General features: G+C 45.1%; 1 protein-coding gene across 6 annotated transcripts in view; it reads right to left on the reverse strand.

Moving 5' to 3' along the window:
• Positions 1-26,233, reverse strand: part of ETV6 (ETS variant transcription factor 6) — a 238,572-nt gene that overhangs the window by 27,020 nt on the left and 185,319 nt on the right. For all 6 annotated transcript variants that reach the window (XM_057701540.1, XM_057701539.1, XM_057701541.1 and 3 more), the window contains 2 exons: positions 21,237-21,401; positions 8,953-9,087 (listed from right to left, as the gene is read on the reverse strand). In XM_057701540.1, the coding sequence (XP_057557523.1) occupies positions 8,953-9,087; positions 21,237-21,401 (300 nt within the window). The remainder of the gene's footprint in view (positions 1-8,952; positions 9,088-21,236; positions 21,402-26,233) is intronic.

The following is a 26,233-nucleotide window of genomic DNA, read 5'->3' on the forward strand; positions in this document are numbered from 1 at the left end:
ACAGAGAGTAGCCCCTGCTCGCTGCAACTAGAGAAAGCCCGCTTGAAGCAACGAAGACCCAATGCAGCCAAAATAAATAAATAAATAAAAATTTTAAAAAAGAAAGAAAGAAAGAAACGAAGGGATCAGGCTGCAGGTGAGCCAATTCACCTTTTGGAGGTAAACCCTGTGACTCATTTATAGGGAGTGGGCCAGGGCAGCACAAGGGTAAGGCTGGAATGCGGGAGGGGAAAGAGCGGAGGGCTTCCTTCGCTGGAGGTGAACCCAGGCGCCCGCAGCCCCCTTATCTCAAAGGAATCAGGTGGCATTTCCTGAGGGGTGAGAGGAAGTCTCTTGAAGACTTGGTTACCTTGGGAGAATTATTCATACATATTGAGGATCTCTTGCCCCTAAAACTTTTAGCTCCATAGAGCAAGCCAGCCCCTGGGTGAAGGGCAGCCTCCACACCCCTGGAGGCAGGGAAGGTGCACGGGTCCTGATCCAGACAGATGAAAAGCAGCTCTGCGTGCCGCCCAGGGCCTCCATGCGGTCCCATCACAATCTAATGCTGCATCGGGGACCAGGTCAGAGGATGAAAGGTCATGCTGCCCTGGACCAGGACATACAGGAGGCAAAACAGGAAGTAGAGGCCCTGGAGAGGAGAGGAGAGGAGAGTAAGGAAGAGGGGAATGAGGCCAACGTGGGGGGGGCGGGGAGGGGGAGGGTGTCAACTGGCTCTCGGAGGCTCCGACACTCTGACGCTGGGGACAGCAGGACGTTCTGGTGGGGCCTCGTTACCTCTGCCAGATTCAAGAGTCACACGGGCGAAAGGGCCACAATAAGTTTAATCTTAGAGTTCTTACGGCCAGGTTAATAGAAAGGTTCCAAAGGGTCATGGAGACCTATCACGTACCAGGTACACAAAGTATAGGCACTGCTTATTTTCAGGATGTGTCCTGAATTAAGGTTGCCACTTTAAATGTATTCTCCCATAGAAATAATGCTACAGAGGGTGCCCGATCACCCGTGAAGAAGTTCTAGGATAATGGCGTGCGTGGCCAGCAGGCCTTTCCTATGTCTGGATGCAGAAATCTGGTGTTGGCACAGAGTACATGCCGTTGCAATAACGGGAGTGGTTAAGAAAATCGGAACTGGAATAGCAGGGGGAACTATATTCAATATTTTGTAATAACCTATAAAAGAAAAAGAATGTTGAAAAGAATATATATATGTATATTTATTTATAAAGCTGAATCACTTTGCAGAACACCTGAAACTAACACAACATGGTATATCAACTACACTTCAATAAAAAAATAATTAAAAAAAATCAGAATTGGAGGTAAGGGAAAAAACGACCATTGCACAAAGATGTGAATATACCTAACGCTACTGAATTGTACACCTACAAATGGTTAAGATGTTAAATGTTATGTGTATTTTATCACAATTCAACTTTTTTTAAGTTTAAAGAAGAAAAAGCCCCAACCAAATAGTGGTAAGAAAGGGCAAATAATAATAATGAATAGCATTTATCAAGCGCTTGCTACGTGACAGACGCTGCTCTGAGGGCATTTCCCATATGAACTTGACCCTTTCTTACACCTATCATATTCAATAGGTACCGCTCTTTTCCTTCTTTTACAGATGAAAACAGAGGCACAAGGAAGCTAAGGAACTTGCCTCAAGCCACACAGCTGGTGAACTGGGGAGCCCAAGCTGGGATTCGAACCCAGGTGGTCCTGATCCGCACACGCACCATCACACTATCTGGCTCTACCACGTGCTACATGGTTACACGGTTAACACACGTAACAAAGACGTCAAACCCAGGCCAATGGCTCCTTGACACTTCAGTCATGGACACGATTCCAGCAAGACTAGAAAATCGGGGTGGTTTTTACAACAACTAGTAATAGGATGTGGCCTGAGCAGCTGAAAGCCTCATCTACCCCGGAGCCTGCTCAGCAGCTGTCCTGGGGGCCGGCTCTCAAGGAGCCACCGCACGAGGGGCTGGTCCTGGGGGACGAGGGCCAGCGCTTCTGCTCTCAGAGACCAGTGCCTGACAGTCAATGATCCAAAGGGGTTAATTCTGTTCGATTTCATATGAGTTTTTAATATCATTCACTGAAGACATACACTGGCGTCTCAAAAGTTATCTCTGACTTTTTTTGGTTTACATTTGACAGTTTCAAGTACAGATGGTCCCCAACTTATGATGGTTCAACTTAGCGATTTTTTGACTTTACAAGGGGGAGGGGGGTGAAACACATTAGGTAGAAATGATACTTCAAATTTTGAATTTTGATCTCTCCCTGGGACTGGCGACACGCAGGACGATACTCCTCGCGATGCTGGGCGGTGAGTACAGCTCCCAGTCAGCCACTCGACCTCAAGGGTGAACAACTGTACCATCCTGTATCCAGACAACCATTCTGTTTTTCACTTGCAGTACAGTATTCACTAAATTACATGAGATACTCAACACTTTATTATAAAATAGGCTTTGCATTAGATGATTTTGCCCAGCTGCAGGCTAATGTTCTGAGCACGTTTAAGGTAGGCTAGGCTAAGCTATGCTATGCAGTCGATTAGGGGTATGAAATATATTTTCAATTTACGATGGGTTTATTGGGCTATATATCCCCATCCTAGTTTGGGAAGATCTGTACTATGAAGCAGAAACATTATAATAATAGCTGGGACCTGCCAGTACATTGGACCCCAGTACAACATACAGTATATTGGACCTGTCTTGGCATCCTAGTCTCCATGATTCTTCTACTCACCATTGAATCATCTGCCCTATTTTCAGGGTGCTTTTAAACACACAAAATTAATAAAAACGTTATTTCGGTTGGCTCATTCATGCTGCAGTGCAATGAACACAGGCATTGGAACCAAGTGGACCTGGGGTTAAGTCTTAGCTTTGCTTCGTAGTTATGTGATTTGGAGGCAGGCTACTTTACTGCTCTTAGCCTCCATTTCCTCATCTATAAAGTGGAAATAATATTGCCTTCCTTACGGGGAGGTTGTGAAGATTAAATGATATAAACATGTAAAAGCTTAGAACGGAGCCTGGCACACAAGAAGGACCCAATAAATGTCACCTATTATTTTGTCATTATAAAGTAGATTCACATACCTCATCTCCTTTAATTATCTCGTTAAAATTATGTAAGAACACTCTATTGTTACTATTATTGCAGCTAACAAATTAACGGATGTGGGAATTAATGTACAAAAGCATACCTCTCGTTCTTGGTGGGACTTTTTCTTTACTCAATCCCCCAAGGCTCGAAAATTGTCCTTCACATTATTTAACCCACGGCTTATGTCTTTGCTTGTATTGCTCCCAATCACTACTATTTGGAATTGTTCGTATTCGAAAAACCACTCATGTTATATTGCCTTATTCTTATGCTCTTCAGCATAAGGGCCAAATGTTGGGGAAACTACTAGAGTAGTCTTGTTCAGGCCTCAGAGACAGAAACAGGCCTCTGACTGACCTGTGACCTTGCCTGGACTGTGCACTTGCTCACACACCTAACAACTGCTGCCAGCAAGTCAAACAGCGCTTACGGTAAGAAAGGGAGCGGGTCTTGGAATTTCTTGAGCCCTGGGGACCTGGCCAGTCCCCCGGGGTCTGGAGAATCTTGTGACTCACATGATGAAACCAACAACATTGTTAAAGGAAATCCAGAGCTGCATTTTTACACGCAAACAGGTGCTACCAATTTGCAGCCTGGAATTATAAGCAGGAGCCCCCAGAACTCCAACCTGAAGTCTCACCCATGGAGTGGATGCACTGCCCGGGACCCTTCCCAACTGGGGCTCCAGACTGCTGTCACGCGGGACTTGCCAGCACTGCTTGGATCTGGATGGAGGTGCTTCCCCAATTCGGTGACGTATGAGCCTCTGTCTTTACTCTTCTTCCTTAGCTAATTATTCTCTTAATCAGTATACTGTGATCTTTGTTAATTTAACACATTCTCTCTAAATTCTTATGTAAAACAAATTATATAAGATTTCCTTCCTCCAAAGCAGTCTTTGGGCACTTGGATTTGGTGGGCGGGGGGAGGGAGAAGGGGTAACATTTCCCTCAGTAAAGCAATCATATAAATAAAATTTCTGCGGGCCATCCCAGCATACAGGCCACCCTCCCCACCCTCCATGAAGAAATGATTTTTCTCCACTTTCTGGGCCATGACCACGGGCTAGTTGTAAGGAGAACGGAGAACAACAGTATTTGGATACCTGAGATCTCTCATCCCCACTTCCAATGTCCATATCTACCTGGTGATAGAGAGCTGCCCCAGAGCTGAACGTTCACCGTAGAATCGCGTCTACTGCTGCAGTAACAAGCACAGCACAGCATGGGCGAACAGCTTCAAATTCAAGTGCTTAAAAATCGCCTCCCAATTCCCTGGCGTTCCAGTGGTTAGGACTCAGCACTTTCACTGCCAGGGCCCAGGTCTGATCCCTGATGGGGGAGCTAAGATCCTACAAGCCATGCAGCATGGCCAAAAAAAAAAAAAAATCACCTCCCAGTCTCTTAGATGGAGGCATGGGAGAGGGTGGGACGGAAGGGTTGAAATTATAGGAGGGTCCCTCAAAGAGGTGATGGGATAAGAACATTTAAGCAACACAGATCCTGTTTCTCCTCCCTGAAGACTTGTGCACATCCAGTCTGACGGGTAACTCTGCAGAGCTGACCCTATTCAGAGAACAGCCCGCACCAGAAGCATATTTTCATCGCTCAATGAGCTTTTCAGGAATCACTCATTCAAGTAGGTCTCACACTAAAAGACCAGTGGCAATCGAATATATACTTTGGAACAAAGCTTTTCTTCTTAAATATTCCACCGGGGAGCCCAACGTCACTGATTTTGGAACCCAAAGGATCAAAAGAAGTTGATATCACGACTGCGTGTGACAAAATAAATTTATTTTATAACCATTTGCTGGTCTGAAATTCCTAAAGATGTTTTGCCTCCTGGTTTTGGTGAAAGAAACAGTCTCCTTCCTACATAGCTGTCTACCTTATACCTAACTAATTCATGCAGATAAAATGGGTCACCAGCAATCAAAAAAAAGGAATCTATTTAAAATGAGATTTTCACTGTGAAACAAGTGAATGATGCTACTCTTGGTCTGACTACTAAGAGGGGTGATGTTATCAGCAGTTCTTGATAAGGTGAGAGAAACAAGAATAGATGTTCAACCTTTCTGAGCATCACTACACAGGACGGCTACTATGCTTTTCTGGATTTTAGTTGCCCACGACCCTGAAGGTAGAGAATATGTCTTATTCATCTTCATACCACCGAGGGAGACTCAGTCCTTAGGATCCGAGAGCTCTAAGACCTGAGGCCATCTGGCCGAATTTCCTGTCTTATAACTGGGGTGACTAAGGGCCAGAGAAATGAGACACAGAGCCCTTATGACTACTGGCAGAAGACAGGATTAGCACCTGGCTTCCTGATGTCTAGATCCCATTCTTTAAAACTTTTTATCTAAGCTGATCACGTGTCCCAGTTTGTCAGCGATGGTCCTGGTTTAGGCCTGTTGTCCTAGCTTACTTATTAGAGTCCCATTTCACTCGCATAAGTGTCTGGCTGTGGATGACATGTTATAAGGTTAACTTAATTATATAATATTACCTTTCCCTCCCATAACTAAGTAAGGGAAGAGCAGAAATGCTGGTTCTCCTAGACCTAGGTGGTAATCTGAGTATGGCTTCACCCAAGGCATGACATACTTTTAGAACAGTGTACATCACAGAGATAACAAATGTTTACAAAATGAAGGGTTTAAGGGACTTCCCTGGTGGCGCAGTGGTTAAGAATCTGCCTGCCAGTGCAAGGGACATGAGTTTGATCTCTGCTCTGGGAAGATCCCACATGCCTCAGAGCAACTAAGCCTGTGTGCCACAGCTACTGAGCCCTTGTGCTGCAACTACTAAAGCCCGTGCCTAGAGCCTGAGCTCTGCAACAGGAGAAGCCACTGCACCGAGAAGCTTGTGCACCACAATGAAGAGTGGCCCCTGCTCGCCACTAGAGTGTGCCGCAACGAAGACCCAACGTGACCATAAATAAATACATACATAAATAAATAAAAATAAAGGGTTTGAATTAGTATGATCACCCTTCTCTCCCATCAGAGCGTGGAAGGGAGCCTCTGCGCTAACACCGACCTCCAAGCTTCTGGCACTGCCACATGGCTGCTAGTACAGAGGACGAGATTTCAATGTACTATACGCACAGGGGATATTTGTGGGGAACTGTTGCTGGATTAAACAAGATACGTTTGTCCTGTGATATAAATTCCCATTGTGAAGTTATGAACGTCTGAATTGGTCACGTCGGTGGCAGTGATGAGGTGAAGTCACGGGGGGGCTGAATGAAGCTTTGTGTTTGCACGTCACTCTGCACACCTCGCAGTGCCAGCCCGCTGAGCGGCTGAGCCGGCCCTCTCTGGGATGGCCTGTTCTCCCTCCATTCTGAGCTCTGTGCCAAGTCAATAGCAACATCCTTTTACATTGTGCTGTATCCCCAATTACGTAACATAAACCACTGGGGATGTCGTAATGGGTGCTTATGATTTCACTTCACAAACTTTTTTTTTTTTCCAGGATCAGATCTTTCTGTATGTTAACAAATGCCCATATTAATATGTTACCATTTTGTATTGATCCTAGAGACAATTCATGTTAAGCTGGATACATTTTCTTTTTGATGGAGGAGAAGGGAAAGGTGGTTGGGTGTGGGGACCTCGTACACCAAAGGCACCCATATATCTGGAGGTCTGGGGGCCGGCAGCCTCTTCATATCACCTCCGTGCGCAGTACAGCTCTCCTCACGTGATCCCACCTGACAAAGACCTGCTCTCCTTTCTGTGTGTCCGCCTGCTCACGTGAGAGTGGGCAGAGGAGCTGGGCACACACCAGGATGACAGCTTGAAGGAACCGTCTCTGAGAATGCGCTACTTTTAAGAGCAGATCTGAAGCAGAGCTACCTGGTCCACAGGGCGATGCAGCCCTTGACCTTGGCCTCATTAGCTCCATCCTTTTACCTACTGAGCTCACCACTGCCCACGACACAGCGCTTGAGAGCACAGCTCAGTAGGGCGTTTGCAGTGGCGCATGCGTATTTCCTCGGTGGGAGAGGGGCTCTGAGAGTGGCCAGCGTGCTCTGCTGAGTCCCTCCTGCCCGTGAGGACAACAATAAACACACCTGCTCAGGAGTCAAATCAGGACTAGGGGAGAGAAAGAAGGAGTGTCATGAGGTGAGACCATCAGCCTCCAATCACAGGTGAGAATAAAAGGGAGAACAGAAATTCCAAATGGGATTTTTTTTTTTTTAAATAATGAGAAAAAGCGAGAGAAAGAGAAACAAAACAAAACAAAACAAAGCAGCCCATCACACAGCTTTTGTATTTGAAGAGGCAGGCTAGACAATCTAATTCCTGCTGTAATCCTAAAGCTTCTGTAAACCCACCTCCTCTTCTCTGGAGTCGCTGTTGGCTATTACGCAGCCCGGAAATGCACAGGGCAGGAAGAGTAAAAGAACAGAGAAACCAAATTGGGGTCGGGGGGCAGCTGCTAAACGCAAAAGAGGTAAAGCTAGAGGAAGACAGGATGAGAGGCACAGGCAGGGAGCTCGTTTATTCTCCATCACGGAGGCGAGAGGACCCGCTGTGAAACGCTTGGCACAGGGAAGAGATGCCACTCGGTCGCCCGGAGTCAGGCTCTGTTTTGTGAAGTGTTAATTAAGGAAACACATAACTTCTCATTTTTTAATTTGCCAACAACAAAACAAAAATAGTCCTGCTCTGGGGGATGCTCAATCGGTTTCAGGAAATGCCCCTGAAAAAAGAACCCAGGGTTTTAGGCTCCTCATAATCTGGTCTGAAGGACAGGTTTTAAAGAATTACTTTGCATCCCCAATCTGGACAGAAAGCTGTGGATGAGATGCTCCCTGTAGAACGGTGCATCACAGCTCAGTAGAACAGGGAGCAAAGTACAATTTTTTATACCCTATTTCTATATCCACACACCTGCTGCAGAACTATGTCCGGGGCCACAGTTCGTTTCTGGTCTTGGTTCTGTTTTCTACCAGCGATTTGATTAGGACCACCGTAACTTGCCAGAGCAGAACAGCACCTGGCCCACCTGAACTAAGCACTCTCAGTGATCATACTGCAAGACACCACCTCTGGTGTATGTAGACGAGACCTCTGGTCCCCTTCAGAGTTCACAGGGTTTGGATTTGTTTTCTTCCTCCAGTTTATGTTACCCTTTGCTCAAAAATCTTCAATGACTTCTCACTATTTTCCTCCATAGCCCAGAAATCAAAGTCCTCCACGCCTGATTCTAATCTTACCTCCTTGGACTAGTTTTGCGACAGCAAAATGTGGACCACTGTTGAAGTAGGGGGATGGCTCACAGGGCTTTAGTCAGTTTATTCTCTCTACTTGGGGTCTGTTCGAAATTTTTCATAATCAAAGGTCGGGGGAAAGAAAGATAAGCTCTACAGTTCAAGTCATCTGAGTGCTCTCTATCCCCAGGACTCACTCCACCCTGGGTCCTCCTGGAATGTGCTGCACTTCACTCCTATTTATCAGACCTTCAAGGAATCCTGCAGAGGCACCTCCTTCGTGAAGCTGAGCCCTGCTGCCCGCAGCTGGCTATAACCTCCCCTTCCACTGTCTCTGCACGGCGCCTGTTATAGTTAGTCTTTGTTACTCACATGTGTATCTATCCCATCTCCTCCCCAAGACTGTGAGTTGCAGAGACCCTAGGTTAGATCTTATTCATCTCAGCATTTCCCTCGGGGTCTCAAACATAGCACCCAACAAATGTTTGTTGAATGAAAAATGAATCACATGAATAAGAATGACTTATCAAAGGAATAGTGGAACCTCTGGGATTTGGCTACATCTCAGGCAAGGAGAGAGAAGCCTCCTGGGTACCTTCTTCGTGGTTCTGGTGCAGGATGACTTCCGGCTGTGTGTGTATGGAGTTTCCGGGGTGGAAGAACGGTGAGAAAAGAATCCGAGGTTTTCTCTGCTTCAGAATATGCTGAAGGAGTTCATAGAGCACATCACCTGGAAAGAAAAAGGAAAGAGAAAGAGGGAAATGGGAATGTTTTGTTCAACAACTATTTGCTGAGCTTTGACTTTGCGCCTGGCGCTGTCCTTAAGGACACAATGGTGAGGAAGGCAGGTCTGCCACCTATCCATGTGGAGCTTATAGGGGACAGGATGTGGCACTGAAACTCAAGAAGGTCAGAGCCATGCAGGTTTTTTTTTTTTTCAACTTTTTTGATTATGGAAGTCATATACAAAAAAAGTATAAAAAATGCAGGAAGGTAGGAAGAAAACAAAAATCACCTATAATCCTATCCCTAAGAGACACGAGCCCTGTTAATACTAAGTATTATATAGTTATAGAATTAGAATCAGGCTTATCATAGTTTAGTATCTCTCTTTTCCCCTCCACATCATTTAACTGCTTTAGTAACTGTATTATAACAAGCCGTCACAGGGACGTACCAGACTTTTTTTGAAACTTAAAATTGTCCCAATTTATTGCTACTGTTTTTATAAAAAAAATCCTCCTCACATCTGTCTTTATTTGCATTTCAGATTCAAAGAATTACAAAGTCATTAAAGATGAAAAGTTTTAATGTTTCAATTACAACTCATGGATTCTTCACAGAAATCTTACCAATAGAGCAAAATGTGCTTTTCTAATCTTCCCCAATCCCAGGCAGGAAAAGAATAAATACGAAAAAAAAATTCACAAGTCCAGTCAGAGGTGCTAACTATTAAGATACCCTATAAGGAACTGGCATATTCTGGGATGCTTCCTTCTAAAGATACACACAGGCATTGCTCCAAGGTTCCACAATCTCTAGAAAATCACCTTAAGATGTCAGTGCCTCGCAGAGGACGGTAGGGGCTGGTCTGAACTGGGGGCCTTCTGTTCTATTTGGTATTTGAAGTATCCACTGAGTAGTTAATTAGCAAAAAAAGCTGTCATGGTCTTGTCCCTCCCCTTTGACTTAGATCCAAATCCAAAAATGCAGGTGGGTGCCTCAAAACCCCTTGGGGTAGGTGATTAATCTTTAAAATACCACAGGCTTTTCTGACTATCCCCCTACGCCCTTCTACATACAGATATGCAGTCAACAATTGTACCAAACAATGGGCTTTTGTCTCTAATTTTAGCCACTTTTAACAGATACTTTAATTAACAACTTAATTTCACTGCATATCTTGGGCTATTGCTAAACTATTTTTTTTTTTCTCTTCAACTCAGCCTGAACCTGAGAAACACCCCAAGTGAATTCCTTTGTTTCTGCAAACTTCTGCATCTTTTCTATTTGTGCCAAATAAAGTTCCATGATACCCCGTCCTAAGTGATTCCTGAGATGCCCTGGTGTCTTTGCTTTGATTTTGTTCCTTCCTCTGCCTTTGAATGTTGGTCGTTATTAACATAACTTACTGCCACTGTTTACTACCGTGATCAAACAGAGCAAAAGACTTTTAAGAACTGAAGACCCCATATCACTTGGGTATTTCCTTTTAGTGAAACGGGCGAGAGCTGTAGAGGTGTTCTGAACCAGACTTAAAAACGTCCTGTGTAAGGCAGAGCCGTGACACACGACTGCATTTGGAGCTGGGAAGGCTTCGGAGCTCATCTAATTCAAACCCAGTAGTCATGGTGATGCTGTGTCTCTGATGAGACAAGGATACAGAGCCTGAAATACAGTCCTATTTTAATGATTCATATTTTAATCGCTTACAAAAATAAGTCCCTAATCAACACTTTGTTTCTTTTGGTTTCGTGTAAATGTCTTCCTGAACTTTTGCGAATGGACACGGCCTCACGCCGCTGGGTTCTACGCTGTGGGTTTGAGCCATGCCTTATTTCGGTAGTAGCCGAAGAGAACACGAAAACACTGGAAAAACGTTCCCGATGATTACCGGCACTAAGAAAAACGGTCGGTAATTAGTGTGCCCACTTTGGAAGGGGAGGCCAGGAAATACAGATGTAGTGTGTGTGCGCGTGTTGGGCTCTGCAGCTCTGGAGGCGGGCTGGTGCGTGGGGAGGGCCCCGCGGCCCCGGCCGCAGCGCCAGCTCCCCTGCACCAGGCGACCTTGAGCGGGTCCCTGGACGTCTCCGTGAAACGCAAACCTCTCCCTCAGAAGAGGGCGTCGTGAAGCGGGGGCTGGTGCACGTCACACGCGGCCCCTCCTCGGAGGTCCCTGCGGGGCCTGCAGGAGCCCTGGGTGTGGCGGCTGGAGCGTGGGCAGGTCACCTTCTTTTCCGTTTCCGCTTCTCCACACGCACAGGGAAAGTAAGGCAACAAAGCAGATGCCCTTTAACTTCTCCAGGCCTCAGTTCCTCATCTGGAAAATGGCAGTATTAGCTGCATCTACCTCCCAGGATGCCTGTGAGGACCTGATGAGGTAATCGTGTGATAAACGCGTAACGGTGCTGGATGCTGGGCAAACAGTGAGAACTCGGCACACACCAGCTGTTGTGTGACCAGCACTATCTCCACTATTGTTATGGATATCATTAAAGTGGTTTAGCACAGACCTGTAGACCCCGAAGGTCTCAGAAGGAGAACAAAGGAGGAGTGTCTGGGTCGTGGTCAGTGTTACTTCCCCCTTCAGAAAGGGCAAGGTGGCCTGAGGCCACTCGCCCATCCTTGGCCTCTCTGGACATCTCACCGTGGCCTGGTGGGCTAAGCCCATGGTGGGGCCAACACGTGTTCTGCCCCATACTTTCCCAGGCCTTCTGGGCTGCCTCTCCCCAGCCTCTCATCCCAAAGCTGGCAAAGGGAGCCGGGCAGAGAAGGCTCCTCTCTGAGTGAGCAGGAGAGAGCGGGGGAGGGGCAGGCAGCGCTCTGCCAGTTCCTTCCCTCAACTGCAAGAACTAGTAAGGGAACCTTCGTAAGTGCCACCTGTGACAGCTGGCTGACGGGCGGGAGCCTGGGCCCAAGGTCCCAGGTTGCAGACCAGGAAAAAACTTAATTCTAAGACCACAGAATACGGCCACAGTTGGACCAGTCCATCCACAGACATGTTTCCTTGGCAACCAGGAACTCAGTCGGGGAATGTGGCTGGCTTAGCAAAACGCATCACTACTGTGGGGGAGAAAACCGACCCACCACGCGTGCCCTGTGTGTATGACTGGCAGGTATAGCGTGTGCCTGGTAATGGCTTGGAATCTTAGACTTAGAGAGAATTCTATAGCTTTCTTAGATGGACTTGAGCTTGTGTTCAGTAAAAGTCCCCTGCCTCCCCTTCCCCTGCCAAGAAGTAGCTTTGGCTGAGTACTTCTGTGATGGGCAGCCGGCCACAACATAAGCAAACCATTTTTGGACAGCTCTAGTCGCTAGAAAGTTCTTCTGTTGAGTTGGAATCTGGCCTCCCCTGCAATCTCATGTACCTTGGTCCTTAGTTTCGGCTTCTGGAGGAGCACAGAATGTGTGTCCTGTCTACGACAGTTTCCTAAATAAAGATGTCCCCCTCCATCCACTTCCAACTCCACTGGCCCCCAATTCCTCTAGCACCCAGTCTGTCCTCTTGCTACATTCTTAAAATCTTCATATACACAGGTGATCACATCTCAAAAGTGATATTAACAAAAAGATCTCCAGGGTAAAGAAGAGATTTAAAAAGAAGTCATATTTATTTGCTTGCTGTACAAAGAGCACGAACCGTAGCACTACATCTCTAAGTAATGACCACTGGCCTGAATTCAAAGGCACTGTTCAAAAAACTCTTGGCCTATTCAATTCTTGACAAATCTTCTCTGTCTTCCCAGAAAAGAAATAACTAGTACTAACCAAAAAAGATGCTTCTATTGTACTAAGCAATGGAACCAAGGCTATTGTTTTAAGGGACAATAGCTTTTGTTATTGGTTCCTCCTTATATCCTCAGGCATATGCACATGGTTCATGTACCCACATGCTTGTGCAGAAGTGGATCTGACTTGAAGCTAGTGAGTTTCAGGGACCTTCATTTGCACAGTCCCATGGGAGGAGCCCTAGAACTACGTGTCCTCAAATTATAAACTTCGGGTCCCATAAACCCTTGTTATACTCCTAGGTGCACGCACACATGTACACACACACAGAAACCCACAAACTAAACACACATGCAATTTTGTATCTGTGATCTTGATGGGAAAAGCCAGGCAACTACTTCGAGAATCCTAAATTCTATTATTTTATTTGCAATTTGTTTCAAATGAACAGTGGAGAGAGTGAAAAAAATGCTGCAAGTTGCCTTAGCAGTTTTACCAGCGTCTGAAGACCACAAACATAAAGATGCTGTTTAGGGGGTTAAATGTGTCTGTTTCTTTACTTTTAGAAGAAAGAGCTTGGGCTCTGTAGCGAGGAAGTCCCAGGTTTGAATCCTGGTTCCTCTATTCATCAGCTGCATGCCCTGAGGCGAACTATTTTTTCTCTTTCAGCCTTAGTTCAAGGCGTAGTTAAATATTCTTTTGTCTCAAATGAGAAAAAAGCCCAGACTCGGCAGGGCTGTTAGGAGGATTAAATGAGATGGTGTGAACCAGCGCCAGCCCCGCGCCTGCTCTCCTGTGCACTCAGGAGATGGTACCCCTTGTGACTACCAAAAGTATTAACAGGCATGTCTCCAAAAAATCTGGAAACTATTTGCTCTGCGTCAATACTTTTTGTCTTTAAAGGACATGCATAAGTTTCATAAAGTCACATTCATAAGAATGGAATTCTTCTTCCAGTTGACATCATTTCATACAGATATTTCTAGTTCACGATTTCTTTCTCTTTCCTACTAGTTCACAGTTTATCTTCAACTTTTCGATGGGTTTCTTCTCTCTAGCATTTAAGCAGTGTCAAGTGTTTCCTGTCTTCTATACACACACACACACACACACCTCCTCTGTCCTCATTATCCCTTCCAGGGGCTGCTCCTGTTCTCCCCTCCCATCGCAGCCACACCCCCTGAGGAGCCGTCCGACTCTGTTACCGCCACACCTGTCTCGGTCCACTCCTCAGGGCCCTCCAACCCTCTCCAAAGCGCTCTTGCTGAGGTCGCCTGCCTGTCGTCAACCCAAAGGGCAACAGCACCTGGGGACTTGCTGCCTCTCAGCAACACCATCCCCACGAGTCACTGTCCCTCCCCCCTTAGAACCGCCCCGCTCCTGCGTCACACATTCCTCTGTCTCCTGGTTTTCTGCTCTCCCTCCTTCCCCACACTTTAAGGCTCCCAGGACTCTCAACGTCTCTCTCCCTGGGCTCTCACCAAGCCCCCCGCCCCATGGCTGCAGTCAGCTTGTTTACGCTAAATCTACTCCAGCAGACCTATCTCAACTCCAGAACCTTCAGTTACCTCCTAGGTACGTCCTCTTGCATGTCACCCAGGCACTGCACGTCTTACGTGTTTGACAGAAACGGCTTTCCGGCTCACATGGTGTTTCCTAGTTCAGTAAACGCCCAGCTGATTGGGCCAGAAAACTCCTCCTTAACGCCTCTCTCCCTCTCATCCAACATCGAATCAGTCCACCAAGACTTATAGACTCTGCCTTGTAAATATTTCTTGAATCACCAGAGAGTTTAAGTCACTGCCATTGTGCTACATGCCAGCCGAGCCGACAGCCCTGCATCTTACTTCTGAGCTCTGCACTTCATCATGCCAACCTCTGCTTCAGACCCTGAATGGCCTCTACCTGTCTTTAAAATAACATGTAAAGTGCTGAACATGATCTGCAAGGCCCTGTATGATCTACTGAAGAAATAATAAGTGACTCAGTGAATGGCCATAGCTACAGTGTATTTCTCTATATTTACAAGCTCCACGATTTTTTTAGCAAGTGCCCTGCTGGGGGTGGCTTGGGCGTTTCCAGTTTTTACCATTATAAATAGAATTGCTAAGGTCATCTTTGTTGTCCCCCTATTGGACTGTTTCCTTGGGATAGTTTCATAAAATGGTGTTATCAGTGAAAGGGTATGATTAGTTTTAAAGTTCTTATTATACATTGTTTGTTCTCCAGAAGACTGGGACCAATGCAGAGTGTCATCTACAGGCTGCCCAGAGCCTCTCCCCCAGGAGTTTCACAGCGTTTAACTTTTTGGGTTCAGTAGGTTTAAAGCAGAATTGTCACATTATTGAAAATTTGCATTTTTCAGGTGATGATTTGCTATGTACACCTTCTCCTCTGAAGATTAAAGTAATACATTCTTACACTTGCAAACTGTTCTCTTTTCTCTTTCTCGCTTCTGTTTTTATTCAGAGATTTTAGTTTCCTTCTGACCAATTCTTTAAAAAAAATAAATAAATAAAAGCATGCATAGTGTAGGAGGGATACTTTTCAGATGTCAGAAAACTTTCTCTGCCGGCCCTCTCTGCCTGTGACAGGTTCAAAATGAAGTCCGGGGCCTCGGTCCCTTCAGTTTCATCATAAATTCAACAGTGAAAACACCAATGCAGACAGAGGTCTAGGGGGATCCCACTGGTGGCCTAAGAAACATTCCCATCATGGGACGGCGTGGCTTTCCAACTCTGCTCTCTCTTACTTTCCAAGCATTCCATTCAATCCATTTTTGTAGGCTGATTGAATTACAAACCTTTTAATTTAATACGGAGTGCCTTGTGACCATAAAAATAAACTACTCTTTTACTTAGGAATAAATATTTGAAATTTAGTTGATATCTATGTCTTGGACACAGAGATCCTGGGGAAAAAAAAAGGGAGCAGGCTGTGGGAAAATTTGGATATTATATTTAAGAGGAGAATAAATTGTTAGAAAAGACATCTAGTAAGACAACTGCTTTTACCTGGATACAGAAATATAAAGTAAGATAAACCCAAGAACGAGCTCGTGAGAAAATAAAAATATTGTGACTTAAGTATGCACTGTTAAAGGAAGTGCTGTATGTCTTACATGTTACCATATGACTCTGTACAGCAGAGAGATCAGTTATCACCACCACTTCACTGATGGGATAAGCTAAGTGCTAAGAAATCCAGTGACTTTCCCGTAACTGACTTATCTAAGCATTTCTCCGATGGGCAATACACATGTTTCTGGCTTGTTTTGCTCAAAGACACAGCAAGAGAGGAAAGAGGCCACTCTGGGTGTCTTCAGTCAGGGGTCATGTCTGCTGCAACTCCCACACTTCAGGGCTAAAATTCCCCTCTGTGACCCATGCCCTCAGACCCTGTGACTTGAGTCTAAAATAGCCGGTTGACACAGCCACCCAATCCAGCAAACCACCTGCCATTGCTTAATAGACGTTAACAGGCAAGTTGGTTTCCAAGGAACTACATGTAGATAAAGACCAGTATTTTCCGTTTAACCTTTCAAAGAAATTTTTACTATATTTGAAGGTCAAAAGCGAAGCACATTTTCAAAGTCAAAGGTCTGGTGGGTTGGAGAGGGAAGAAATACTTTGTAACATCACACCCCAGTAAGGTAAAAATTGATTTACTTAGTAAAACCCCAATTCATTTTTTTGCTGAATTGACCTGAAGGAACTTCGAAAATACGTTTGTTTTGCTCTTGCTTTTTTTTTTTTAGCACTGATAGAAAGTCTAACATGAATTAATAACTTTTGTTCATTTAAATAATGGATACATAAATACATTCCACCTGAATAACTCTAAATAAAAGTTAATATCAATGCTAACTTGTCTGTTCCTTCTTATTAATGTGTCTTCTCAGAGTCTCAAACTGGTCAAGTAACACATTAGAGTTATTTGTTGCAAGATAGTCATTGAATTCATAAAATTCAATGAAATTTCTTTGAATTTAAATCATCCCAGACCATTTAATGTGGGAACTACCCAGTCGCTCAAGGACTAGGTAGAATTATCCTGTCCGGGTGAGGTTTTATAAAATCGAGTTTCCTTTGTATTTTTTCTTTCACTTTGCGCATGTTATAAATTTGTCATCCCTGTTGTATCCTCAGATTGGGAGATTATTTCAAAGAAAAGATCCCATTTATATTCAACCATGACATCTTCTGTTTGGAGATGATATTTTAAAGTACATTCTAGTACATTCCCTGTTTTATTCTAGTGGCTGAAAAGGGAGGACCTTTGTTCTGGAAGTGGGCAGGGTAAAGGCAGTTTGTTAAATTGGTCAGAGAATGTGGAATTCAGAGAGGCTACCATATTTGACTTAAGGTATCTTAATATTTCAAGTAATTATAATTTATTAAGCTCCTGTTCTCTCCTCTCTACATTTGGAATGAGTTGTGTCAAGGAATGTTATTTCCATATACAGAGAGCATAAGTCTGGGTGAGGCCAGGCAGGAAATGTGGCCAGAAGGAAGCTGTAAACATCCATTCCTGGTGATGGGCCACTAGGTACCTTTGTTTCATTCTAGTGAGAAGCTGCTGCTGCTTTGTCTTAGGCAGCAAAAAAGATCCGAGGAAAGACAGGAAAAAATTGGGTGATGTCTAGGTTTTACAAGGTATATAGATCAAGGAGACCAAAGTATTTATTTACTGCCTGTCAGTGGGAAGTGGTAATGTTTACTCAAAGCTTAACACTTTCAGTGGTTGAAGCTGGGTTGAACTGTTCAGCGTTGAAGGGAGCGTAGGATTCCCAGGTTGAAAATCCCACTTTATGGATGTGGAAAATAAAAGCAAATGAGGTGATGTGATCTGTGGAAGAGCCACGTATAGAACCTGGGCCTTGCAACATCTATACCAAATGCAAAAGCAAAGCCCACATCAGAAGAAGCAGTGCCAAATGTTAACACCTGAGAGAGAAACAAGGTTTTCTATTTATACTTTGTCTCTACCTAAGGAGAATCTGAGCAGGTATATCATGCCCTTGTCACGCTGCTGGCTGGCTACTTCATGGGAAGGGTCTTCTCAACTTCTACTTAGTTCTGTCTTCCAATCCCTTTGACAATTCTCCTCTGCTTGTGGTAAGTTTTCTTATAGCCCCTACTGGCAGGTATCACCTTGATATTCTGTCCGTGGCTTTCTAGTTGATGCCTTAATGAAATTACCTACGGTGTAAATGTATCTTTATTCTCAGCTTGATGTAATGGGATGATACTCAGATCTATTATTCCCAGCTTGGCCTGGCTCTTGTCTCAGATTTCTGCAAAACAGGACACATCTTCCTGGATGTCCTGGCGTTGCTCAGCCAAAATGCTGGAAGTACTATTATTTTGGTGTCACTGATCCCATTCTGGACTTCAGCGTTTTGTATTAGGACTGTAGCAGTAGCGCTGTACTTAGCTTCCCTGCTTTTAGTGACCCAATAAAATGGACTGATGGCAAGTGTCTATACCAAAGGGAGAGCTCCAATCATATCACTCCTGATCAAAACCTTTCAGTGGTTTCCCATTGCCTTCAAAATAACATCCAAACTCCTTAACAGGGGCTTTAAGGTACTCTCAGGTTGGGTCGTAATTCAACCAATATTTACTGAGTGCTGCCTGAAGGCCATGCCCTGTGCTGCGTGCTGGAGACGTGGTGGCTTAACAGGACGCAGCCCTGCCCAAACTGTGTGTGTGTGCGTCGGGGGCCATGACAGAACTCAGAAATGCTCTGAGATAAAGAGGACCAGCACCTGACCCAGACTGAGGCAGGGAGAGGTGGAGGAAAGGAAGGCGGGGTGGAATCAGGGATGCAGGGAAGGGAGTCAGGGAAAGCGTTCCTGGAGAAAGTAGCAGAACCTGAAATAGGAAGAGGCAAGCAGACAAGTGAGGGTGGCGGTGATGAGTGACGATGAACAGTGTTTCAAGGGGAGGCTCCAGCTCCTGTGCTTCCTCTCTGAGCTCCTCCTCCATATGAACTGGCCTCACCTCCTCCCCAACACCTTTCCTTACCCCGCCCCCGCCGCTCACCTTTCAAAGCCTTCAAAGCCCGGCTCTGCTACTGCACCACTGAGCCTCATTTAACCACCCAGCTGAAATCGCCTCTGTCCCTCAACTCCCTTAGCCCGCAATTCTGTCCCCTGGCACGAAGCTGCCCAGGGACACGGCATGAATTTCTTCTGCCCCCTCGTAACCGTGGCTACAGCACCATGTCCCGACTAGAGTGCCAGCCTCATGGTGCCTCTTCTATCTGCAGGGGGGCTTCCTCACCGCCACCCAAACACACTAAGTTAACCCTGCTCCAGTGACCCACCCGCTTAGTTCCATCCTTCACATCCCAGACCAACTCCACTCCTGCTTTCCTGAGACCCCTCCGACTCTGCTCTCTCCGTCCCCAGCTCCCTGTGCCTTCAGGTTCAGTGCCATCCTGCCTCCAACTGGGCAGCAGGCTACTGTCCAGTCTCCCACGTGGCCCATCTGGCAAAGACTCAACAAAGTACCAAGGACATACTAACAAGGTTTTGTGTATCTTTGCTCCCAGCTTTGAGCAGAGAGAGCCTATTTTTCGTAAGGAAGGTTGTGAGGTCACCAGAGAGAAAAATAAGTGAGCAATAAAAAGGAACACCTGGGATATGGGGGGAGTGGGAGGCAGATTTACAAAGACTCTGGCAAGAAAGCATGCCTAAGGTCTAAGTCAAATCAAGTTAAAACACATCACTGTGTTTTCCTCTGTTTGCCAGACATGAATGATTTCTTTGGAACACTAAAGAGTTAGAGCTCTTTTCCTCCAGATAGGTAACTTTGCTCCTTTAAGTATAATCTTGGAGTTTCCACTGGAACAGAAAAGGGAAGTGTTTTTACATTAAATTAAAAGGAACTATTGAGGTTCCTTTTAGGGTAGTTTATTTGTTTATATCATTCTTTTACAGTTTTCTTATTCTGAAGCTACAGAAAGAATCAATGATGGAAGACCAAATGTTTCAGGTATGTCTGTGTCCCTTATAAAATCTTAACAATGATCTGGTTGTCAGCCATCTACGCTTTCAAGTTTCCATTAAGGTCTATACTTCTGGGGGAAACTTCCCCTTTACCATTTCCTCATATAAACGGTTCTGCTGCAATTGGGAAAAGCCGGGGAGATACTGCTCCATACATATCCTTATCTCACCCTCTGTGATGGGGATGTTTCCTCGTGACAGTTAGCTAGTTCATTAACTCCTGGCCGGCCTCCAGGAATAAATAAGGGTGAACACAGTTGGGGACCATGCCAAGGCCTTCTGCAGGGTCTCTGCCCTGGGTCCAGGAAGACAGTCTCTGCCAGACAAGTTACATCAAAGTGGGGGTGGCAGGGAGACTTGACGGAGGGAGGGCCCATTTGTCCTTGAATAACTGCTCTCAAGAGAGAGAAACCTGAGACCAAAGTTCTCCTTGATATGGAGTTCCCAAATCTCTACTTCAAAATATCCATCCAGTGTGAGAGACGAAATTGGAAAATATATTTGAAATCTTATCCACATTAGCAATACGTTTTGCAGGTACAAAAGCTCCTCATGGAATGAAACCTTCCCATGTGGTTTTAGGAGCCCTTATTTTGATAAATCTTTCTAGGTAGATGAGCAGGAGGAAACTGTCACTTAGTATTTTTCAGGGGTTCTACAAGCTACAGGATGTATTATTTCAAAGAATTCAGTACATCCAAAGGAAACCACCTGAAGCCCTTTGAATTTAGTTCTAAACTCACCCAGGCTACTAGGCTCTCCACCTTTCCCAGCCCTTCTCTCCTGTTCCCTCCTTTCTTCTTTCCTTTCTGCTTCTCCTACCTTAGCACTGCTCATGGCCTGGCCTCTCCTGTCTTTGTGTAGTGTTTTTTCTTTTTTTCTTTTTTTGGTTTCTGGTTTCTTTGGCCACACCATGTGGCATGTGGGATCTTAGTTCCCCGACCAGGGATCGAACTTGCATCCCCTGCATTGGGAGCACAGAGTCTTAACCAGTCGACCACCAGGGAAGTCTTCCTGTCTCTGTTTTAAACTGAGCAGTTCGCGGTCTACACTCACGCTCAAGCATCTCTTCTAAAAGTCTTCAGAATCAGAAGCAAGGCAGAGAGAGAGGGCCAGAATGCATTTTCTTCCTTATTTGGTGGTGCAATGAGATCCCTTAAGTTCCCGGGTCTATAGGGCCGAACTGGGTTACTTCTCCTAACCTTAAAAGTTTCCCCTGGACCTGGAAATTCTTCCTCTTCTCCCCTCAAACTGGCCTACATCAGCAGGATCTCTCCTCTGCTAAGCTGGGTCATTGTCCTTGCGTTCATGGTGACCTGATACGCAGATCTCTTGGGAGGGTGAGTGGTGACAAAGGCCAGCTCTGGCTACCAGACTTCCCAGGCTGAGCCCGTGTCCAGAGTCCAGACTCTCACCTGAATGAGGAGACCGGTAGCGAAAGTCCTCTTTGGTCAGGAGCAGGAGAGCTTTGCCATTCATCTCAAATGTGTTACTGTCAATTGGCCTCAGAGAAAACTCATTTTCAGCCCACTTGAGCCACTGGGCTACGTCATCTCTGCTCCAGTACATTGGCTGCAAGCCTGTTGGAGAGAGAATAAGGCAGAAAGAAAAAGAGGGGGAAAAAAAAAGGTTTGGTCAGTTAGACAGCTGAAATAAAGGGAAAAGATTTCCAAATAGTTAACAAAGTTGTGTCTTTGTATCTGAAGAGCCCTTAGGCTCCACTCTGAATCCCAGGTAAAACTCAAGCTTCAAGAGTGCCAAAGCGTGATATCAAATGAACTTTTTATTTAGAGACAAAATGGGGGAAAAAATCCTTTTTATGTCTTTAAGGAACCATAGGTCTCAGCCCTGTCCTTTCCTGCCTGGCTCTAGGTCCAGGGATGTCTCAATTTCCAGTCTGCCCTGAAGGTGCAGCTCTATGGTGGCCTGAAGCACCCGAGGGGGCTCAGTCACAACAAATGTCAACATGCTTTGGAGGCGACATTAGAATCAGAGCTGATATGATTGTAGCCCAGCAACCTTTCAAAGTGAAAATGTTCCAGAGGGGCTTGACCTTCCAGAGATGCCAAAGAATGAAGTGTTCCCTGAAACGTCTTCCAGGAAAAGCAACTCACTTGCCTCTGGGAAGCTATCAGGCTAGCCTCTGGGAATGAGAGGGCAAGGTAAGGATAAAAGGTCTTTTGCCTGTTTATTGTACTTGCTGATGTCAGAACTTCCTGGTGGAGGCGGTACTTGAACTCTGAGTAGAATCAGGATTGGGTTAAAGAGAGGGCGCCCACTGAGGCTGAGAGGATGGTTCAGGCTGGGTCTCTGTCTGAAAGCCTGACTGTGAGTCTAGGTTTTTATTTTATTTTGCCGTTGTGGGAAATCTTGGACACATCATTCAAGTGGTTTAGAACAGTGGTTCTCAAAGTGTGATCCAAGGACCCTTCAGGGTTCCCAAGACCTTTTTAGGGTGTCTATGAAGTCAAAACTCTTTTCATTACAATATTAAGACGTTATTTGCCTTTTTCTAATCTCATTCTTTCATGAGCATACAGTGGAATTTTCTAGAGGCTACACAGCATGTGATATTACAGCAGACATGAAAATCCAGCCATTTTCTATGAAGCTAGACATAAAGAGACTTGCAAAAATGTAAAACAATGCCACTCTTTCACTCAGTTTTTTTTGGTTTTGGAAAATATATTCATAAATATACATTTATGTTAACATAAACTTGGCTTACTTTTCAGTGAATTAATATTTTTATATAATAGACATTTAAAATTTTAAGTTTTAATTTCTAATAATATAAATATAGGTATAAGTCACGAGCAAATTATTGAGATCTTCAATAATTTTAAAAAATCGAAAGAAATCCTGAGACCAAACTGTTTGAGAACTGATGAGTTAGAAGAAGCTAGATGCTCAAGAGGGCTTTATTCTCTAAAATACTGTATGAATTAATAGTTCAAATACAACAGAATCAGTGTTTGCTAAGAGGAGCTTCAATCTCTCTATTTAGTTAACTTGCTAAGGAGACTCCACAGGTGTGCTCTGAGTGTCCTTCAGTTTGATCCTGGAAAGAAGCACCTTTCGGCCTTATGTCAGGTATCACAAAGAACTGTCTGGTCTATTTGGATGGGATGCTTTTCTTCCTGGGTGGACCGGGGAGTGGAATGGCTCAGATGCCCTCAAGAAGGTGGGCCTCTGGGCATGGCCATTGGCTCTGTCTTCCAGGTGGCTTCTTTGCAAAGTCTAAAGAATGGCAGCTGGCTTCCTTGAACTCTGGGGAAGTCCCTTTGAAACTGGTCTACCATGTAGGGCACCAATAAAGAACTGTGGGCACTGACAGAAATGGGCATTTATAGAGTTTTTTCCTTGGTTTTTAAGTTTTAAGATTTTTTTTTTCACATGGAAAAGAAAAGGGGCCTTGTAAAATAATAACATGTAGTATGTTACTGCTCTATGATCTTAAGAATAAACACAGCCACTAAAGAATTCAAGGCTTTGTTTTGGACTCCTTGACTGGGCCAAGAAGCAATGCCTATTAAAAATGGCCCTTGGGACATGGATGGACTTGGAGGGCCTTATGCTAAGTAAAATAAGTTAAAGAAAGACAAATACAGAATGATATAACATATGTGGAATCTGAAAAATATAACAAACGAGTGAATATAACAAAAAAGAAGCAGACTCACAGATACAGAGAACAAACTAGCGGTTACCAGTTGGTGGGGGAGGGGCAATACAGGGGTTGGGGACGGGTGGGAGGTACGAAGTACAGGGTGTAAGACAGGCTCAGGGATGTATTGTACAACATGGGGACTACAGCCACTATTCGGTAATAAACGTCACCTTTAAGAACTGTATTTTTTAAACGTTTTAAAAAATGATCCTTGGATATAGGCGGTATCTCAACTCTTCCCAATGACCTTGAAAATGCACATCTGGGGTCACAGTGAGGTGTGTGGGGGGTGGGTGGGTGTGAAAATGGCTTGGCAAAACCTCAACTTTTGAACTGGTGAAAAAGAAAAAACCAACTTAGAACCTACTTCCTACCGTCGATGGTGTCACCTTTGAACAGGAACAGCAGAGTGATTAGTGACTAGGGACTTTTCCCTTCTTCTCCCTTCACACGAGGGGCAAGAGCACAGCCAGCCCTTAGGGGACACATGTGAGGACCAGCCAAGCGTGGCCTGAGGAAGCGCCTTGTGGCAAGAGGGCCACAGAGCAGAAGATGCTTGGTCAGAAACAGGAAAAAGGACAGGGTAGCTTATTGGAAGTGCGAGTGCCAAAGCAAATACAGAACCGAATCCCACTCGGGAGGGGAAATGAGAGTAAAATGCTGAAGTTTCTGCAGAGGAGACACTGAAACAAGGGAGGCGGGTGAGAAGGGGGTGGGGATGCAAGTAGTAATTTGAGGTTCTTTATATTCTATGGAAGAAAATACTCATGAGTAATCTTTTCCCTAAATACAAGAAGAGTCACACACTCCACACAGCCCTGCCGGTTAAGAACAACTGTTTCTCTTTTCACTTCCCATTAATCTCTCCCACAGCCCAGCCCCTGAAGCGCGCAGAGTCATTACGTGGAAACCCCCTCACCAGGGACCGACTGAATGCTTGCAGGCTAAGGGGACCCGGCAAGTCAGTCTGTCCAGGGAACACCATGCAATCCGAGCAGTTTTACCAAAGTGACCCTGAGGGACCCAGCGACCCGCTGGAGGCTAGGCAGCAAACTGATAAGAAGCACTGCTCTTCCAAAGAGAGAATGTGGACACGTTCACTGAGCCGGAAAGAGGTTTGATAAACTTTGGTGTTCAAAGTGAAGTCTCACTGCTATATCCTTTTTAATTCAACAGAATAAAAAGGTCCTGGTGTAGGATGCGTTTTGCCATTCTAATTGTGGAAAAAGAAGCCCCCTTTCCTCAAACTGCAGGGCCTGAGGCCTGGGTGTTACAGCCTTGGATCCAGAGGCCACTCCCATCGAACCAGGACCATTTAATTCACTTCACAGTCACCTGTTAAATACTTCTATCACACAGCACCGTTTTGAGCACTTTATAAACGTCAGTTCACTTGCTTGTATGCTCACAGCAACCTATGAGATAGGGTTCCAGCTGAGGAAAAGAAACTGAGGCCCAGTGCATGTAAGTGATTTGCCCAAACGCACATGACCACAGTGACCAAAAACAAGAGGAGCTGAGATTCAAACCCAGGGCATCTGGTTTCCAAGTCTGTGCCCTCACCCACCACATTCTGCTAACCCATGTATTTCCCATTCAGATGCGGATTTTCAACATCTATAAGCAATTCGGAAAAGACTGAGTGAACTGAATCCTCCCCATCCAAGACTTCAATCCTGGGAGGTTTCTCAAGTTATCAACAGACTAAAAATAGAGCAAAAAACCCCCTGCGGGTCCCAGGAGAAATACATTTCTACATGGGAAGAGGAGGGAGGTGTAGGCGAGACTCTGCTTTTAACGCATCCAGGAATAAGGCTCTGCCGTCACCAGCTACTTGCTCACAGGCACTTGCTGTGTAGACACTGATCCGGAGGCTCGAGGCTCCGGGCTCACAGCTGCTAGTGTAACAGAATAAGGGCAAGACCTGGGAGGAACACATCACGTGTAACTTTTTGACAGTTACCTCTTGCAACATTAACTCAACAGAGTTGGAGAATATACATGTTAATGATCATTAGTAAAAAGAAAAGACCATTATTCTGTACCTACATTCCGTACCTACCTTACACCACTCCCTGTGCACATAACAAGCCTGTGAAAGCCACCCTAAGACCCGCATTTTTAATGCCAATTAATTTGAGAGCATAGCTGAGAAGGATTTTGTACAGAAGAAATGAACTGCTATGATTAAGAAAATTACTAAGAAAGAGTCCCACCAGATTTTTTTTTCCCAAGTGGGTCAAGTCAAGTTCATGGGGCTTCAAGGACATGCCCAGGCCCTTAAAGTTCCTTCTGATAGTTCTCCAATTCCATGTTCAAAGGAGCAGCCACATTCATCAGTACACTCTCAGCCTCGTTTCAGACTTTCTGAGTTACGTTTAAACTAACGATGGAACGCGTGCTGGGAGGTAGGAGCCTGGATTTTACCCCCAGATCTGCCAACGAATTAATATGTGATTCTGGGCCGGCCACTCAGTTTCTCTTTGGTTCAGTGGCTTCATCTGTAAAACGAGGAGCTGAGAGTACGTGCTCCCTCTTCTCTTCTGGGTTTAATACGGTCAATACATTCCCATTTAACTTGAATCCTAAAACCCAAATAACACAAGCAGCCAGGACCCTTTCTCTACAGAGCTGCTCCACGCTCACGATGATGACCCTGAGACTGTGTAACTCCCTGAAGGCTCCTTTGAATCACGGAAAACAGATTAGGTTACTTTAAATAGGGCTTGGTGCTTAAGAGTA

This window comes from Hippopotamus amphibius, chromosome 12 (genome assembly GCF_030028045.1).
Source record: "Hippopotamus amphibius kiboko isolate mHipAmp2 chromosome 12, mHipAmp2.hap2, whole genome shotgun sequence".
Lineage (NCBI taxonomy): Eukaryota > Metazoa > Chordata > Mammalia > Artiodactyla > Hippopotamidae > Hippopotamus > Hippopotamus amphibius.